We start from the raw sequence: 18,669 nt of genomic DNA on the forward strand, positions 1-18,669 counted from the left end.
CAAACGGCCCATAGGCTAATTTACCTCTCAATATCTAGATGGAATCGAGGCCGGCAACCAAACCCAACACCCCCCCCCCCCCCCCCCGGGCGTGGCTACCCACTTATTAGGAATGGGTAGGTGAGTAGCATTTTGATTGCTAATAGTCTTTTTATTACTATAAATTAATCGCAAAATGTCATTTTTCTTATAGTGGCAGTGCTGATCATAAGCCAATTCAGTCGTGCATCTTGTCCATGTGCCACCAAACTAATTCCGATCAATTTGAACACTTCTATCACGTTTTCGCTTTTCTTAAGGACTTGTACGATCATGAATTGAATTTCTTAATGGAGCACGCCATGGTAGTTGACTGCAGACACCGATGTGCCTTCCAACAATATAGTTACTCAAAATCTGTTCTTGACATAGGCTATAGCTAGCCAAGCAATTTGGTCTAGAAATTAGGTTTCATTCCCAATTTTTTATTTCTTTTTCTTTACCTACATATTGACTGAAATGATCAGGCCAGTTTTTGTTGGAATCTTTGGTCCCTACTAAAGTTCTAATTTCGATCAAAAATTGCGTATCTAGAAAGAAATTGATAAAAATCGATCGAATGAGCAAGGGTTCCGTGCAAGATACGTCTATATATTGTACGTACTTCGACAGAGTCGTTGATCCACACTAGCTAGGAGACAATAATGATCACCATGTACATATCGTTTGATGGCCTTAGGGACGACCCACAAAAAAAGGTAGCCACAATAGGTACAGTGTCCGCACGTGTGAATAAATGCAGCAATTGAGGTTTTTAATTAGTCTTATCACTGTGGTATAAAAGCCTTAATTAATTTAATACTATATTTATGCTAGTTCCCATTAATTAAAAAAGACATGGTAGGGGAGTTTACATTTGTATAAAGGTACAGTGCCCACAAACGCCTTTTGAAATAACATTAATGTTCTTTATATATGACCAATTAGCAGGCCACTTCTTACTTCTATATGAATAGCTTTCAAAGAATCTTGGAATATTAGGGCCATGGAAAAGATCTTGAAGATCTTACACCTCAACTAACATATCTGCTTCTTTTGCCTCCATCGCCAGCTCTGAGAGTTGAGAGCTTTGTATTTCTTTTTGTAAAATGTTTTCTTTACACGAAAGTGATGAGCTGTTGTTTCAGATTTCCTCTAATGCCCGCCAACAACTTGCAGTTCGACAAGATCTGATCCTACCTGACGCTCCAATGGACGACAGTAATATTGACTACGATAAAGGAAGAGGCCGGCGCGGGAAACCGTCAGCTGCAGGTATTTCGGGTAACTGGGAGAAAACTGAAGACAGCGACAAGAAGACGATGCATCGGGAAATGGAACGGAAAAGAAGGAAAGACATGTCCGAACTTCACGGGTCTCTGAGATCTCTTCTCCCTCTCGAATACATCAAGGTGAAGAACCTAACTAATAATTCCCATTACTCATTGCATTTTTTTGGGTCTATATGCCTGTGTACAGACTGCAGACGTGGGTAGATGGATTAATTTAGGGAAAGGGTCAATCTTCCCGGCCGGATTTGAACTATATTGACTTTAATTTAGGGTTATATATAATTTGTGGCGATTCAGGGAAAGCGTTCGATGTCCGATCACATGAACGAGGCTGTGAATTATATCAAACACCTTCAGAATAATATTAAAGAACTGGTTGACAAGAGGGATGAGCTAAAGAAGCCGTCCAATTCTAATATTGCCCTTGAACCTGAGAATGAGACCTTAACTTCCTGTCAGAGAACTTGTGTTATGATCCAACCTTGTTTGGGTGGGGTTGAGATTATGGTCAGTAGTAGCTTGACAGATCAAGGATTTCCTTTATCAAGAGTGCTACAAGTACTGCTTGAGGAAGGGATTGCTGCTGATAGCTGTATTTGTACCAAAGTAAATGAAAGGTTAATCTTCACCATCCAAACTGAGGTACTATCACCTAATCCCTACATGACTAGGTTGGTCCTTTAGGGTTTCATTGTATATAGTTTCGACGTTTTATTTTAGTGAGAACTACAATAATGTTTAATTGTTTACCTCTAAATCTTACCTGGCAGGGTAATGATATGACACGTGTAGATCTACGACGGCTGCAACATAAACTAACCGAGGCAATTCCTTAATTACCAAAGAAAATTCCCTAGTTATTGTTGTTCATGTTAATATTTTTATCATGTGATGTTCCCCATTGGGCGTGAGAAACTTCTTGGAATGTGAAAATGGTTGATTTCCTTTATATATAACATCTTCGAAAACATTAGTGCCTCTTGATGATATCTTCGATTGAGTAGTTATCTACAGAAAAAATAGCTAGCTCTCATCACATGATGTGCAAGAGAACATTCCTCTGGTTTACATACATGCTCATGTAATCCTCCGTTTGTAGTACTAGCGATCAAAGTTACCGAGTTGCACACTTGCATGCAGTTGGCTGCATGATATATATAAGCTTGATGTCTTGGCCAGCTCACAGCAAGAGTATCTGTGTTTTGTTCAGTTACTTATTCGCCCTCTACAATCTTGTGCTGGAAGTTTTTACATCTAGTTTTTAGAAACAAATACACATGATAAAGTGAAGAACCTTATATTAATTGCTACTGCATCAACATGATATGGTGACAAAGAAACAATGAGGTAGCGCAGCATGCATAAGAGATCGTCGACAATTGTTGATGTCGATCTAGGCATGCAGCCTCTAGGATTTGGTCACAAACTTGTATCAACGCCCCATATAATTCTTTTGTATACTGTTTGGAGACTAGCGTTTTCTTTTGGTGATACTTGGATATCTAACTGCTAGAGCCTAGGCTCCAGATTGATGCACATTCTCTTATACTCTTATTGTACCCATGAACAATATATGTCTTGTAGATGCAAGGATTTGTCAACCATCTTGATGAGTTGATGATATTCGAGCAATATATATATGTATGTATGTATAATATATATATATATATATATATAGTTTCACTGCTTATCATCTCATACACTACATGTCATATTTAATTTAATTTTTTTAAAATTATTTTTGGTTTTGTTCCTCCTAAACTAATTAAGTTCATTTACTCATCATCCATACATCATGTATTTGGTAAGAGAAAAAAATTAAAAATTAAAAAATCATGTGTGGTGTGTACGTGGCGTGGGGATGATGAGTATAATTTTTCATATATATATATATATATGTGTGTGTGTGTGTATCACCTAGCATATACATACATTTTGGTTGTTTTCCCTTTAATTGTTTTTTGTTTTTTTTTTTTTTTATTGGTTAGAAAATCTGTATTCGAATAAGGTAGACAGATCTTGAACTGTGCATTTCTTCTAGTTAGATTTGATCATAATTTATATTTGAAAACTGTTATATACTACATTCTCATGTTATTAGTTCTATTATATAGAAATTGTATGACACTAGCTTATACCATGACCCTTGGATCAACTTGTAGGAAAAAACTCAACGATTAATGGACAATTAATGTCATTAACATGATCAGTACGGTATGAGAGTGAGGTACAATTGCGATAATATATAGAATGGTTCTTTGAATTTTAAAAGGGACAAATACATCTAATAGCACAAGTGATTTAGTGCAGTTAGATCTATTAACATTCCAAGTCTCCAATTTTTCTTATTAACTGATCCGTGTATATATGTATATATATTGATATCAAAACTAATCAATGAGATGCATGCACCTGATCAATATCCCTAGCTAGCACTAATTGCGCATGATCCATAATTCTCTCTATTCATATTCTAGCTAGAGGCGCGCATTCCATTATATAATATATATATATATATATATATATAGATGATATGTAGGCCGGGGGTATGATTATACATGTCAAGAAAAGTACTGTATCAGAACCAGGCCGAGTTAAGTGAATTTGAAAGGATTGAACAGTACTTGTTGATCTAATCAAGTGTTCTAGCTGCTGCATTTTGGTAGTTCTGTCGTTGCTGATCTTTATCTTGATGTAGGAGGCTAATATCTAATGATGTGCCTCCTAGTTGTTTCAGGAAATAAATTTGTTTACAACCCTGAGATTGTACCGTTTAAAAGATGATCATTCCCCTGATCAGGCCGATGTTGTAAGGTTGAAGTGATGATTATATATAACTGAGGTTGAGTTTATAGACAATTAATTATATGTTGTTTCCAATAGAATTTCATGATTGTTAAGATCAAGAAATATCAAATGAAAGAATAAATCTCTACAATAATAACTAGTACTTCACCAAAAATATTGGATTATAAGTAGAGTTGGAAAAATTGTTTGATTTGAACATAAATTTTTATGGTACTAGTTTTTGTAAGAATTGCTTTGTGTTTTTTGTTTTATGCTTTTCATTGAAATCTAGATCGAACAAACCAGCATAAATTAATTGTAGAGAACTTGAAAAACACAAGCATCAGTAGAGTAAACTACAACTAAAGCATCGGGACACAAACCATTTATAAGGCAAGAACACAAACCATCCAAGCTACAACAGCATGCAGCAGCAAATAGGTAAAAGAAGCAATTAGCTGCATCCAACTTGAAGAAACAGCATGACAAAAGTGCTAGCTACAACAGCAGCAACAAAATCCAGGAAGCAAACAGAAGAGCAACAGCAAGCATCAGAGCAGCATACAGCTTGAAGAAATAGAACGATAGCAGTGGCCCCACCTGCAGCAGTAAGCATATATCCAGGTTGCCACCAGATCAATAGCAACAGCAAGCATATCCTCACGACATACAGTTAGTAGAACATGATAGTATAGCTAATTGAATTCCCAACTGCAACACCTATTGACGATATAGCTAGCTGGCTGCACCCTTCGATATTAATGATGCTGTTCACAAGAAAAGAAATTTTGACCAAAGAGAAAGCATTTTCAATATTAATTATCTAGGCCATTTAAACTCGTGAGATACCAAATACACAAACTAGAAGCCTCCTGATCCCTTACCACGCCAAACAAAAGGCTTCTAGCTCTTATATATATTGTGAGTGAAACCAAAAGCCCTCACTCTCTCTCTCTCTTGCATTTTACAATTCTCTCTTGATTTTCTACTGAAGATCGAAATATCGCTTTTTATGGAGAGTTGCAATTGAAGCACTTCAAGTGAATGGATTTCCAATATTGTTTTCTAATGAATAAAAATGATAAGAGGGAGCAAGTGGAGGTGGCCTCCCGATCTAGGTGTGACCATGCATATATAGTTAGTTTACAATATTTGTAATGCATATAGTACTTTATTGTATCATGTACACTATTTTTCAAGGTTCATCCAAAAGTCAGCAAATGCCTGTCCTTGACTTAAATATTATTCGAGGCCCTTGTGTTGTTAATTTGTTTAAATTTGTGAGTATAACACAATTGTCTTGGTCTTTCAAAGTTTTAAATGAACAAAAGAAGGGAGTCAAATAAGATAAGATGGGCAAACATAAATCAGCAAAAAGTCTTATCATCTCATGAATGCTTGCACTATGTTCTTTTGATTCATTAATACCGATCAAAGAATATGATCAAAGATAGTACAATATTTTTACAATAATTCTGCGACGGTGTACGCTATATATGTATCCCCGATAGAGGATGATCAATTGATTTTCAATAGTGAAATGCTAGGTCGATCACTTTGTCTATTTTATATGATTGGCATGCACTAAAAGACCTCACCTAGCTAATAAGGAGTGTGAAGCTACTTATATACTACTGCATGTAGTGCAGGATTAAAATGTTAGATCATCACTTTGAGCTTCGCATCTAATAGAGCAATCGTTTATACTACGAAACTGACAGCACACACACACTCACATATATATATATATATATATATATATAATAGTTTGTACTTTGCATATAGGCCGTCTGGCTTGAAGCAGCTGACCATTTGGCTTGAGATCATTTATAATTTGTACCCATTAAAGCAGTGATCCATATATAAAGCGAATGATGAATTATTCTCTAATATAAGGTTTGATCTTCATTGCTCATGATTCTTTTTTGCGGTATCTGTGGGATTGGCTTTTAAGCGCTGGCCATATCAATTTTCCAGTTTTGTGGAAGGTTTCAATGTATTAGAGCTGAAACTAACCTTAGTTTGAGGTACAAAGATCGACTAAGATTGATCGCATCACTAAAATTATATAAATAGCTAATCAATTATCTATGCCCCACATGTCATTTGGAAACCCCCCTAAACAATAAATTAAACAAATATATATTTGTACCTACATCATAATTAAACAAGATAAGCTTAATTGTGTTCATTATCTGAATATTTAATACGTAGTACGTAAGACAATGATAACTTCCACGTACAAGATGATAAGTTTCATGGAGCTAGAAAAGATACGAAACAGCTAGGCTAATCTTGAGCTTTTATACAACGTACTTTAAATTATTGATCTTTACAGCTGCTAATTCAACTAAGCCAACCTGTATAAAATAGAAGAGGCATTAGTGTTTTCGATATGATATACATCTTTGCCTTGATACTGTTGTCGCTGTTTTTAAACAAATTCCGGAGTATTTAGCATGGATTAAAAAAAAAAAAAAAAGGCCAAAAAAGAGAAGATCGGAAAAAGGATTCTTCGTGAAGAGGAAACCCTCCCATTTTTATATTTAGAAGATGGGACAGTATTAGGCACAGACGCACAGTTATCACGATATATATCTCTTATAATACAAAACGTTAAACGTACCATATATCCCTGCTTGCGAGATATATTTATAAACGTTAAACGTACCATATATCCCTAGCTGGCACTCATCTGCGATATCTTATATATATTGGGTCAAGCTTCGATAGAGCTACTATCGAACTTTTTTCCCAAGAGACAAACTCTCACTACAACATTTTTGAGTTTTTGCGGCTGTTTTTTTCCCGGCGTTCTATGCATTGGACGGAAGGGTGATATACAGCCCATTTTATTACGGCGACCCATATAATGACGCAACAGGTGACATATTGCGGCGACAATTATTTCGCCGCAATAAAATTGACCGCGAAATGCAATATAAGGCGGTCTTGATGTTATTACCGCGACATTTGTGCGACGCAATAGTATTTGCTTCAGCATCACCTATTGCGGCGGATGTGTCGCCGTAAAACAGGGGATTTATTTAAACCCCTGTTTTCCTGATGCTGAAGCCCGATGCGTATACATGATCTGCAGTTTTTTAAAACACCCTGACTTCCCTCAAGCCGCCGATAACCTTGTCGCGCATCATCACCTCACCCAGCAGGTATCTCTCTCTCTCTCTCTCTCTCTCTCTCTCTCTCTCTCTCTCTCTCTCTCTCTCTCTCTCTCTCTCTGTTCTGGTTTGACCCTCTCGGCCTCTCTCCATTTGCAGCACAGATCAAACAAATTGGGAATTTGGGATATAATTCCCTTAACTCCAGCTAGGAATTTCGGTTTCCCTAATCCTGCTGCCGCAACAATATTAAGGTATATATGATCCTTTTCAGCCTCTAATCTATATAGAAAATGCAATTTGGCAAACATTTCAGATGTTTTCTGGGCTGCATATAATCGGTGATAAATCACCCCTCTTTGTACCTCTTGCCCTTGCTCCTGATTTCTGTTGTATTTCTTCCAGTTTATTGTGGGTTTGGTTATTTCCATCACTTAGATCAATATCTTCAGATTCCCTTACGCAATTTATTTTTACACTTCCTATGGTTGATGTAGATTTATTTCTCTCCTCATTTTGCTCTGTTTAATTAGGTTTAGCTGAAATTATTGTGCATTTTATTAAACTACAACAGTTGTAATTTCTGTGACCATTTACATCTATCTAAATAAGAGCTTATTTACCTCCATTACTGCACATCTCCACCTACAATGCTCATGATAATGATCCTGATAGATGTCGTTTGTTTCTTTATTTCTTTTTCATTTTTTTTTTCTTGGGGGAAGGGGTTGATAGGCCATGGAATTAGTGGCCATGATTCTTTAATATGGCTGGAATCATTAGCACCCACACATGTGTGCTAATGAGTGAAGAGCTGCTTGTGCTGCAGCCAATTAATCTGCTGCATAGATACCAATTAGTGGCCATGATTCTTTAATATGGCTGCTTTAACAAATAAAATAAATAATATTGTTTTATAAAGAATAAATTAATGTTGACACTAAAAGTCATATCTTTCCAAATCTAAAACCATCAAGCGACATGGTTCATGAGGTACTTTTTGGATGATGCATGTTTGTAGTAGTCAAGGTGATTGTTAGTTAATATTAACATGGTAACTAATATGAGAGGGGTTTAAAACTATGAGTTTGAAATGGTCCAATGTATGTGGTGCACAATTCAGTAGTGTGTAGTTAGTTGGTAATGCCCCTGGGAGACATTACCAATTTATCTCCATGCTAGATAACTGTGAACTGTTGGTTAAATTTCTGACAGTTTCAAAGTCAAAATGGTTGTTAGCATGCTTCATCCATTAATTACTTTTACATACCATGAAGAAATGCATTGAGTGTGGGTTGGATCATGCTATATGCTTACATCTTTGTGAGCTAATTCGTTGCATGACTTTTCCAAACATCTATATTTTGGAACATTTTAAAGGATTGATGATTTATTATAATATCAGTGCATTTCTTCTTTTGTTTTTGTAATAGAACTAAACATGGACATCACCCACTACCACACAAGTCCTTTGATACTTACACATTCCTATCATGGGTGATTGGAGTTGACATAGGAGTTAGGATTATTCAGACATGTCCATTTTTTGATGGGATGCTATTGCCTTTTGTGAGGGATCATGAACCCTTCATAAATATCTGTATTTATGACTTCATCCCCATACTGAAGTTCTATACTTGATCTCCTATAGATATAGAAGTTCATAAAACACCCGTACACTTCCTATTTTTCTATACCACCACTAGAGTGCTTTCTAGTGGTGCACAAACACCAACTATTCCTCTTATGAAATATATCTCTCTTTTTTTCACTGCATACTCCGATGTCTATAAACATCTAAAACCAAGTGTTGAAATATTCCTTTTTCAGATGGACAAAAGTTGGATGCACCTCACCGATAGGTTTAGGTCAAGGGAATATGGCATTGGGGTTAGGCAATTCCTCACAATGGCTCGAGCTCATGCTCAAGGAAGTACAACAGTGAAGTGTCCATGCCGTAGATGTCGTAATAATTCCTTCTTGCCAATCAGTGAGGTAGAGAGGCATTTGTTTATTACGGGTATTGATCCAAATTATACTAATTGGATTTTTCATGGCGAGCAAGAACCGTTTAGTTTCTTGGCCGAGGAGGGAGATGATATACCTGATGGTGGTGACAATAGTTATATTGATGACATCGACGATATGTTGGGTGACATTCATGCGGCAAACAATGTAGGCGAAGAAGATGACATGGCTCCACACCCCGGGGAGCCCAATACGGTTGAACCCGACCCGAGCACCTTTGAGAAGTTGTTGGAAGATGCTCGCCGTCCACTTTATGATGGTTGCAACTCATTTTCCAAATTATCATTCATTGTTAAGTTGCTCCATATCAAAACTATTGGCGGTTGGAGTGTAAAGTCCTTTGACATGTTGATAAAACTATTGAAAACAGCTTTTCCTGATTCACTCTTGCCAGAATCTTTTCATGAGGCACGTGCATTGGAGCGAGGGTTGGGATTTAGATACATTAAAATTCACGCTTGCCCAAACGATTGCCTACTCTATTGGAAGGAAAATAGCAACTTGCAACAGTGCCCTAAGTGCAAAGCCTCTAGGTGGTTGTCGGCCACATCTTCTAAACGACCAGTGCCCCAAAAGGTAGTGAGGTATTTTCCACTGAAGCCAAGGCTGCAGAGACTATTTATGTCCAAGAAAACAGCTGTATCCATGAGGTGGCATCATGAAGAAAGGGTACAAGATGAAAGCACTTTGCGCCATCCGGCTGACTCGGAGGTGTGGACCACATTTGATGCCGAGCATCGTTGGTTTGCTCAAGATCCTCGAAATGTGAGGCTCGGGCTTGCTACTGATGGGTTCAACCCATTCAATAATATGAGCAAACCATATAGCATATGGCCAGTGATTCTAGTTCCATATAATTTGCCTCCATGGCTATGTATGAAAGATCCATTCTTCATGTTGTCTACACTAATTCCTGGGCCGAAATCACCGGGGAATGAGATTGATGTTTACTTACGCCCTTTAGTTGATGAACTACTAGAGTTGTGGGAAAATGGGGTTGATACGTATGATGCCATGGTTGGCCAACGATTTCGATTACATGCGGCTTTATTGTGGACTATCAATGATTTTCCTGCATATGGTAACATTTCTGGTTGGAGCACTAAAGGGAAGTTGGCATGCCCTTGTTGTAATCTGCATACAGATTCTTTCTGGTTGACAAATGGGCGAAAGCATTGTTACATGGGTCATCGCCGCTTCCTTCCAACAGGGCACATCTTCAGAACCAAGAAGAATATTTTCAATGGAAAAGAAGATCTACGCATGCCACCTATGCAGCTTTCAGGGGAAGATATAATGCACCAATTAAATAGCATTGGGCATGTAGATTTTGGCAAGGGTACTAAGCGGAGAAAGCGCACCCCTGAGGAGTTAAACTGGACAAAAAGGAGTCTCTTATTTGATCTACCCTATTGGCCAGCTCTGAAACTTAGACACAATCTCGATGTTATGCATATCGAGAAGAACATATTTGACAATATTTTGGGTACATTGATGAATATTCCAGGTAAAACAAAGGATGGTATCAAGGCTCGCAGAGACTTGGCCGAACTCGGTATAAGGAAAGAATTACATTTGAAAGAAGTTGGTGATCGAGTTATTATTCCTCATGCACAGTTCATGTTGCATGGAGATGAGAGGAAAGATTTTTGTGCATGGTTGAAAGGTGTAAAATTCCCTGATGGTTTTGCATCTAACATTTCAAGCTGTGTTAATGTCCGCGAGTGTAAAATATCTGGTATGAAAAGTCATGATGCCCACATATTTTTACAAAGGCTATTGCCAGCAGCAATTGCAGGGTACTTACCTCGTGATATATGTATGGCATTGAATGAACTTAGCACATTTTTCAAGATCTTGTGTGCACGGACATGCAAAAAAGAAGCAGTTTTACAACTTGAGTCTAACATTGCCCTCATTCTTTGCAAGTTGGAAACAATATTTCCCCCAAACTTTTTTGACGTAATGGTCCACCTGGCTGTCCATTTACCCAGAGAGTTGTTGCTAGCAGGACCAGTTCAATACCGTTGGATGTATCCATTCGAGAGGTATTTGGGCAAGTTTAAGCGGTACGTGAAAAACAAAGCCCGACCAGAAGGATCCATTGCTGAGGCTTATATTCATGTTGAATGCTTGACGTTCGCATCAATGTATCTACATGATGTACCAACTCGCTTCACTCGAGAGGATCGAAACATTGATGTTGGTGTCCAAACATCCGAGATATCAGCCTTTGGGATTTTTGATCAAAAAGTCCGCCCACTTGGTATCGCAACACCTATCCAGTTGGATAAGAAACTATTTAAAACTGCCCGATGGTATGCCCTCAACAACTGCACCGAGATTGAACAGTTCTTGGAGTAAGAGCCTTGAACTAATTGATGGGCAAAAAATAAATTTAATCTACCTTGGTATAAGGATAGTGATTAGGTACTTTATGCTTGTTAATATACTTTATGTCTTTCGTGTAGGGAGCACTACAACATCTTGAAGGAGCAGAGCTTATATAACATTGAAAGGCGGCATGAAGCTGAATTTCCATCGTGGTTCAGGAAACGTGTAAGTTCCAGGAAGACTTACATAATATCTGCCCCACTTTATTCCCATTAATAGATACGTACTTATTCATTTCCATTGCCTTGCTTGTCTTCATGTCATTATTTTAGATTCAAGCGCTACGTGGTAGGGATCCCCACATAGTATCTGACGATCTTTATGCAATAGCTTGTGGGCCTGACCCTTGGGTGGGTTCATATTCTGGGTGTATAATGAATGGTATACGATTTCATACACAACTCCGGGAATTGAGACGTAGGACACAAAATAGTGGTGTTCTAGTTACAAGTGAGCACCAATCAAGTATGGTTGATTTCTATGGTGTTCTGAATGACATATTGGAGGTGAGGTACATGGGTTGGCGGCGTGTGTGGTTATTTAGTTGCGATTGGTTTGATGTTGGCGATCCAATTCGAGGGATCAGGGTTGGTGAGCATTTCACAAGTGTCAATCATAGTAGAACTTGGTATAAGGATGAGCCATTCATATTGGCATGCCAAGCTTCACAAGTATTTTACCTCAAAGACACGAGATTTTCTGGTTCTTGGCACATTGTGCAAAAGATCACATATAGGAATGTCTATGACGTTCCACAATTGGATCGCCATGATGATGTAGATGAACCTAGCGAGTCCAATGTCTTCCAAGAAGAACAAACTCCAGAAGAAGCAGTAGATGTGGACACCGAGCATAATGTCGACAACCCCCAATGGGTAAGGCCAGATGTTCAGTCAGCCACGATAGCCACTACCGCATTGGCTGGGGGAAGTACTCACAATGTCAACAACCTGGGTAATATCGACGACATTTCAGATGAGGAAGAATTCAATTCTAGCGATACCATGTCTAATGGATCATGTGAGGAGGAAGACCTTGATGACACCGATGCGGAGTCTAATGTTGAAGGCTCTCCGAGTAATGACACTGATCGAGGATGGGATTCAAGCTAAGGTCTCACTTCCAGAAACCCTTTTCTTAATCATATAGCTTCCAAGTACATAATCCATCATATTATACCTTTAGTAATGTGTTAGATGTCATATGGTGTCTTTTGTAATTAATTCCATTCATATTAATATATACTCCAGTATTTATTATAATTTGAAACTGTATGTACCAGTTCAATATTGGGGTGTTGAGTTGAATAATCTTTAAGGAAAATATACATGGGTAGTTGGCGTACATGAATTATGGTTCAGGGAGGCATGGGGTGTTGATTAAAATATGATAAAGTAAGTGTGTATCAGTGCACATATTCTCTAGCCTCTATTGCTTCAAGATTTATGCATGGAGTGCCTGATTTGGTATTTGGTATTTTGTAATGCATTGAACAGATTCACAAGTTTGTTGGTGGTGTGATTGGTGATCGAGTTCAAGGATGATGGCAGTAGATGGATAAACGAAGAGGAGTTGGAGGACAAAGTCATGCCGACAATATCTTGGGGAGTACCATGAAGCAGCTAGAGAGCAAGTTGTTTTAATTACTACAATCCCCCAAACTTCTTCAGTACATGCTGCATAGCCCCTTACCTTATTGCCCTCAAAGTTAAATACTGATATATATACATATATATATCAGTATTTATCAAGAATTGGCTAGTGGTTTGTGATAAATATTTCAACGATCCTGTTGTTTAGTATTTTGAAATTATTCAGCCAGATATGTGGTGTAAACCCTGGAGGCATGTTTGCATCGAAGTGGGGCCATGAAATCTGAACGAAGGGGTTAAACATGTATGCTTGTTTATTGTGTGGAAATGGTGCTGATCAGTTATTCGGTATTAGATAATGGAACCCTTCTTTTTTGGATATGAACCCTTCTTAGAAGATGGTAGATGGTATCAAGGTTATTACATATGCATTGCATTACAAGATTTGTGACTGGAGTAAATTCATTTGAGAAGAATGTTATGCAGCATACATATACTATTATTATAACTTAATTAATATGTATTTACTGGGATATAACACTTTTATCCTATTTCATTTATTATACATAATTAACAGGTGAAAACTTATGCTCGCATAAGACATTAATGGGCGAAAGCATTTTCATGCCCAGCTCTGATATGTTGGTATGTAGGGATCCATTACTTGATCGGTTTCTCCGAGCTAACCATAAATCATGCTAGTATGGTTAGCTATACAATTAATGAATTGGAAATCATTTTAAGATTAATTTGACATGTTGAATACGTTGCTGTTAGTTAGAGTACTTGGGCAAGTTTGTCCATTCCAAAACAGATTAATTAAAATATATTAATTAACATCTAAATTCAGTTAATATTTTTATTAGGCCTTTAATATATATATATATATAACTTTTTAAACAATGCTCTTAAAACGAGGAAAAATGCTAAGTGAGAAGGATACGTTCATATTATACAAGTACAGGAGGCGGGAACGACATTTCATGAGGCGGGATCCTTAATTTGGGGGGAAATATCTGGAAAGCGGTAAGGGTAAATTCGTAATCACATTCTTTGCAAAAGCTGAAGAAGTATTACACAACCATTTAGTGTTTTATTTCATAAGCACTTTGCGTACAAGTTCTTGGAGGAAGTCTCTAGAAAGCTGTAGAGATTTTCAGGGGAATTAGGGCCATCGTCTTGAGCTGAAGAAGAGAAGCTTACCTCAACTGTGGTGCAGCCTGGGCTCAAGGGGTCACTGTGGGTGCTAGGTACGTTCTCTTGAATTTTTATATTTGTATGGTTGAAGGGCCGAAATGTTTTCTCTTGGGTATGGTGTCCATTTTCTCTTCCCCACCCCCATTTTCGTAAGCCATGGGCGAAATATACATGGGTTTCCTCCATGCCTATGTCAATGACAGTTCTATTCAGCCTTTGGGATTTTAGTGATGTCCATTTTAGTGAACCATAAACATTGTTGGTTAACTCCGGGTTGCATAGAGATACATGCAAGAACCATGAGGGGATTTACTAGACAAGGTTTACACAGACATGCAATTTTATTAGGCCAACCATATAATTTCAGAGGGCATTAGAAGAAGAAATGCATGTTCTTCTAAAATAACCTCACCGACTGGTTCTTGCATGTATATGCCCCCAATGTCGACAATTGCTCCGTGTGCTGTTTGGTTCATATGGTAACCAGCATTCATTCTTTTTGCTATTTAACAGTTTAAATAACAGTCAAATTAGGGTGGCCACATTAATTTAGTCTACATGATGTACCTTCAAGAAATTATGTTCACATGATCAGACAACTTACTGGTAGATGCCGTGTGTAAGTAATATATTAGACATTGGTACATAGATTTTTTGGAAATGGTCGATGTCTATGCATGTTGTAAAAGCTACTGATTTTACCATTGCAGTAAAATCAGGTGTATCAGAATAGGGGGTAAATCTGCAGCTCATTACAAGAATGGTGCGAAGTTTGATTGGTAGAGGAGTCCGTGGACGCGGAGGAGGATTTCGGGGCATATCGGTGCGCAGGCCAATTATACAAGACGCTCAGTCACCACCCAGAAGCTCTGAACCGAACCTGCGAGACGAGGCTAACTCCTCGTCATCAGACGACTCAACCCAACCACCCGATGTCGTATTTGAGACTGAGTTCCCAGAACAATTGGATGGAACAGGTATCTCTACTATTTTTTCTAATAAATTCCAGTCCACATTTACTTACTATTAGAGTAAATACTTACAACCATGCTGATCCAAATCAGTTCTAAGTTGGGCACTACACCACTATAGTAATTTTAATCCTCCCATTAACTTTGTTAAATTCAAGCTGTGAGTAAGAAACGAGGCCGTGGACGAGCCAAGATGACAAAATTTGACATGCTTCGGAAAATGGGCCCGATTCCGTTGCTTATCAAGAATGGAGACACTAAGGTGTCATGCCAAAATGCTAACATTTTCAGTGGACGGGTGACATGGATAATAAAGCATTATGCAAACATGGGTTACAACCGTTGGAATGAAGTGCCAGAAGCTGAACAGGAGGAGTTGTGTGGCCGTGTCCGAGTAAGCAATACTACTTATCACAATATAGTAGGGGATAACCAGTCATCTTATATTTGTATTGCATACCACACATTCCTTAATTTTACACTTTTGTGACATTGATTAGGCTGACTTTATTGTTGAATGGGAAAAAGAAAACCATCGAAAGACTGTTATTGACCAACTACGTAGACGGTTTAATTCTTTCCACTATGACTTACACAAGATATTCCTTGGGTATGGGAGTACGAAAGTTGCTCTAGCAAGAGGAACCGAGTTGGTGGATCATGCAGTGTGGAGGAAATTGTGCATGCGCTGGGGTAGCAAGGAGTTCAAGGTATAAACATTACTAACTATGAAAGTTGCTTTGAAATTAATCTTTCTCCGATTTTTTAATATTCTAGTAACTTTCGTTGCAACTTATCTCCTCTTTCTATTTGGCAAAATAAAAGGCTCATTGCTGATAATTTACTTCCTGGAGTAGGCCTTGTCGCTGCAAAACAAGGCTAATAGAGGCAAACAGCTCACCAACCATACTGCTGGCAGGAAATCCTTTGTTCGAATACTCGAAGAGCAGGTAATTATTATCTTAGTACATGTGTGATTATCAGTCCTTTGAATTGAAATCAGAAGTTATACCTACAATATGGTAATGGGAACTTTGGGTTGGACATTCCTCACAAAATTTTAATTGTATGTTTCAGCGTGAGGGTGTTAATAATTTGGTCGAATTTTTTAAAGAGACACGATGGTCCAAGAAGAAGAACGGGTTTGTAACCGACATGAGTGAAGAGCTGTATGTGAGTATATTTTGCTATGTATAAAACTTCGTATTTTTGTTGTAATTAACATAACATGTACATTTGTGTTGTAATACTTCATATCTAAAACTGTTGGAAAATTATTTATACTTACAATATGACATTCATGGCATTACTTGTTACACGTAGAAAGTAAAATATTTAAAACTGAAGCATTTTCATGTTGAAAGGAAAAAATGGTGGAAAAGCTGAATGAAATGCAGCCGGAAGAGCGCACTAAAGAGGCAGCAGCTGCAGTGTTTAGGGAGGTCCTAGGGAGGAGATCAGGATATGAGAGGGGTTTGGGGGAGAAGGTAATGCCTGTAACTCATGGAATAGCCCAAACTAGTAACAATGGAGGTCTATTGAGCGAGGATGCACAGTATTGGAAGGCGCAGTTTGAGGGGTTAAAGGCAAATGTTCAGGAGATTTTACTAAAGCAAGCAGAATTTGATAAATTTATGACATACACTCAATCACAACAACAGTCACAGGGGGAGTTTCCGAGGGAGACTCCGGGGGCTATGTAAGATAGTCTTGTGGTAGGTTTTTTGGGACTTTTTGGGAGATATTTTGGAACTTTTGGACTATTTTGAGAGGCAACAGATTATGGTAATGTACATATAGTTAGTTGGTTGACAACATTGACATATTTTGTGAGTGGATTTTTGGACCATCATGTATGGGTGTTTGCCAAGAGAGGTGGATGCATTATATATTTGGAAACAAAGATGGGGTTTTATAAGTACTGCTTACAATTTCAACTTTATGGGTAGTAATGAACTCCCTCACGGTATATAGACAGGACGCGATTTGGGTTGATAATATGATGGTAGTGCAAAAGAGTTTGATACGTGCGACCTTGCCGATACATGTGGGGGCGACAACCCTTTCAAACAGGTATTTATCAAAAACTGGCATCTAGTTAATTTGGTACTGAGTTCGAGTTGCATTAATTTAGTAGGATTTAAATGGTTGTTTCATTTGAAAGGGTAATTTCCTGCATTATAATATAAGATGAACTATGGGGTAAGTTGATCTTTATAATAATGTTAGTTATGAAGTAATTTTAGTTACTACATACAGTTATGAAAATAAATGGTTAGTTCTGAATGGATTGAGGAAGCAGTTTGGGGGGAGTTAATAGCACGGTTAACCAATTATTTCTAAGTGGTATGAGCAGGGTAAACTCAACAATTAATATATTTAGGTTCCCACATTAAAATCTATTCACCTCAGGTAGATGTTTAGTTAAAAAGCAATGTAATCTGATGGATATAGTTTGTGGGAATTTTATATTACTTTTCTATATTTAACCAGTGGGTTTTTGTATAATTTTGGATGCAGGAAAAACTGTTGGGCAAGATGGGGCTAGCTGATGGGTGATTGGTGAAACTAGTACAAAGATGGGAGCAGTTATGGTTCTAGACACAAAATATACTGATGGTTCCATGATTGAAAGGATTCAAATGTTGTCAACCTAGGGTACACTGTCTGAATATATATGATAATTATAGTTGCCGTGTATTAAATGTCCAAAAATTATTGCCTCATATGCGACTGCTATGTAAGAAGTTGCTAATTTAGGTAAATATGTAATAGAGTGATTGGTAAATCACTGGTAGTGGAATTAGGTGGATCAAATGTATGTTACACCAAAACTATGACAGCTTTCAGGGTATATGAAGTTGCTAGAATATAAATGATACAATATTTACGTAGTTGGAAGATGCATATTTCTGTTTGAGCCATAAATAGGTTGGAATTCATGTTAATTGATGTTTGAAGTTTCTTCTTTAAGTAGCATTTCTCTATTTCTATCATTTGCAGGTTTATGTTCCCACAAATATATTATGGACGTAAAAAGTTAATATAGATTGCGAGCCCGAGGCTATAATTTGCTGCAAATTTACCATCAATTTGCAACCTAAGGAAAATATTTATTTGCTGCGAAAAATCCAGACATTTTTGACACTAATGATATGAATGTAATATTTCACGTCGGATAAATATAGTAGCAAGACAACTAACATGGGTCGCAAAAGCTACATTTACGTTTGCGACCATAATAATCTTTTGCAGCCAATTTTTTGACATT

General features: G+C 37.6%; 3 protein-coding genes across 8 annotated transcripts; all 3 read left to right on the forward strand.

The window, feature by feature from the left end:
• The first annotated feature begins 972 nt into the window (after positions 1–972).
• On the forward strand, positions 973–2,493 carry LOC122305726 (transcription factor bHLH118-like). The gene is made up of 3 exons (XM_043118291.1): positions 973–1,430; positions 1,608–1,952; positions 2,081–2,493. The coding sequence occupies exons 1-3, from the start codon at positions 1,128–1,130 to the stop codon at positions 2,144–2,146; spliced, it is 714 nt and encodes a 237-aa protein (XP_042974225.1). The 5' UTR covers positions 973–1,127; the 3' UTR covers positions 2,147–2,493.
• Positions 2,494–6,944: 4,451 nt separating this feature from the next.
• LOC122303535 lies at positions 6,945–13,615 on the forward strand. Of its 2 annotated transcripts, none has more exons than XM_043115357.1 (6): positions 6,945–7,267; positions 7,376–7,470; positions 9,047–11,604; positions 11,716–11,803; positions 11,911–12,751; positions 13,135–13,615. In XM_043115357.1, the coding sequence occupies exons 3-5, from the start codon at positions 9,047–9,049 to the stop codon at positions 12,748–12,750; spliced, it is 3,486 nt and encodes a 1,161-aa protein (XP_042971291.1). In that variant the 5' UTR covers positions 6,945–7,267; positions 7,376–7,470; the 3' UTR covers position 12,751; positions 13,135–13,615. The 2 variants fall into 2 exon arrangements, with proteins under 2 accessions (XP_042971291.1, XP_042971292.1); XM_043115358.1 differs by having other exon boundaries at positions 7,381–7,470.
• Positions 13,616–14,041: 426 nt separating this feature from the next.
• LOC122303536 lies at positions 14,042–18,303 on the forward strand. Of its 5 annotated transcripts, XR_006240753.1 has the most exons (8): positions 14,053–14,480; positions 15,138–15,404; positions 15,557–15,792; positions 15,899–16,108; positions 16,256–16,348; positions 16,476–16,571; positions 16,763–17,471; positions 17,919–18,303. XR_006240753.1 is itself a non-coding variant. In XM_043115359.1 (7 exons), exons 2-7 carry the CDS (start codon positions 15,188–15,190, stop codon positions 17,099–17,101), a joined length of 1,191 nt encoding a protein of 396 aa, XP_042971293.1. In that variant the 5' UTR covers positions 14,053–14,480; positions 15,138–15,187; the 3' UTR covers positions 17,102–17,472. The 5 variants fall into 5 exon arrangements, 3 of the variants coding, with proteins under 3 accessions (XP_042971293.1, XP_042971294.1, XP_042971295.1); XR_006240754.1 differs by lacking the exon at positions 16,476–16,571 and having other exon boundaries at positions 14,042–14,480; XM_043115359.1 differs by lacking the exon at positions 17,919–18,303 and having other exon boundaries at positions 16,763–17,472.
• The last annotated feature ends 366 nt before the right edge of the window (positions 18,304–18,669 follow it).

Source organism: Carya illinoinensis, chromosome 3, assembly GCF_018687715.1.
Source record: "Carya illinoinensis cultivar Pawnee chromosome 3, C.illinoinensisPawnee_v1, whole genome shotgun sequence".
Taxonomy (NCBI): Eukaryota; Viridiplantae; Streptophyta; class Magnoliopsida; order Fagales; family Juglandaceae; genus Carya; species Carya illinoinensis.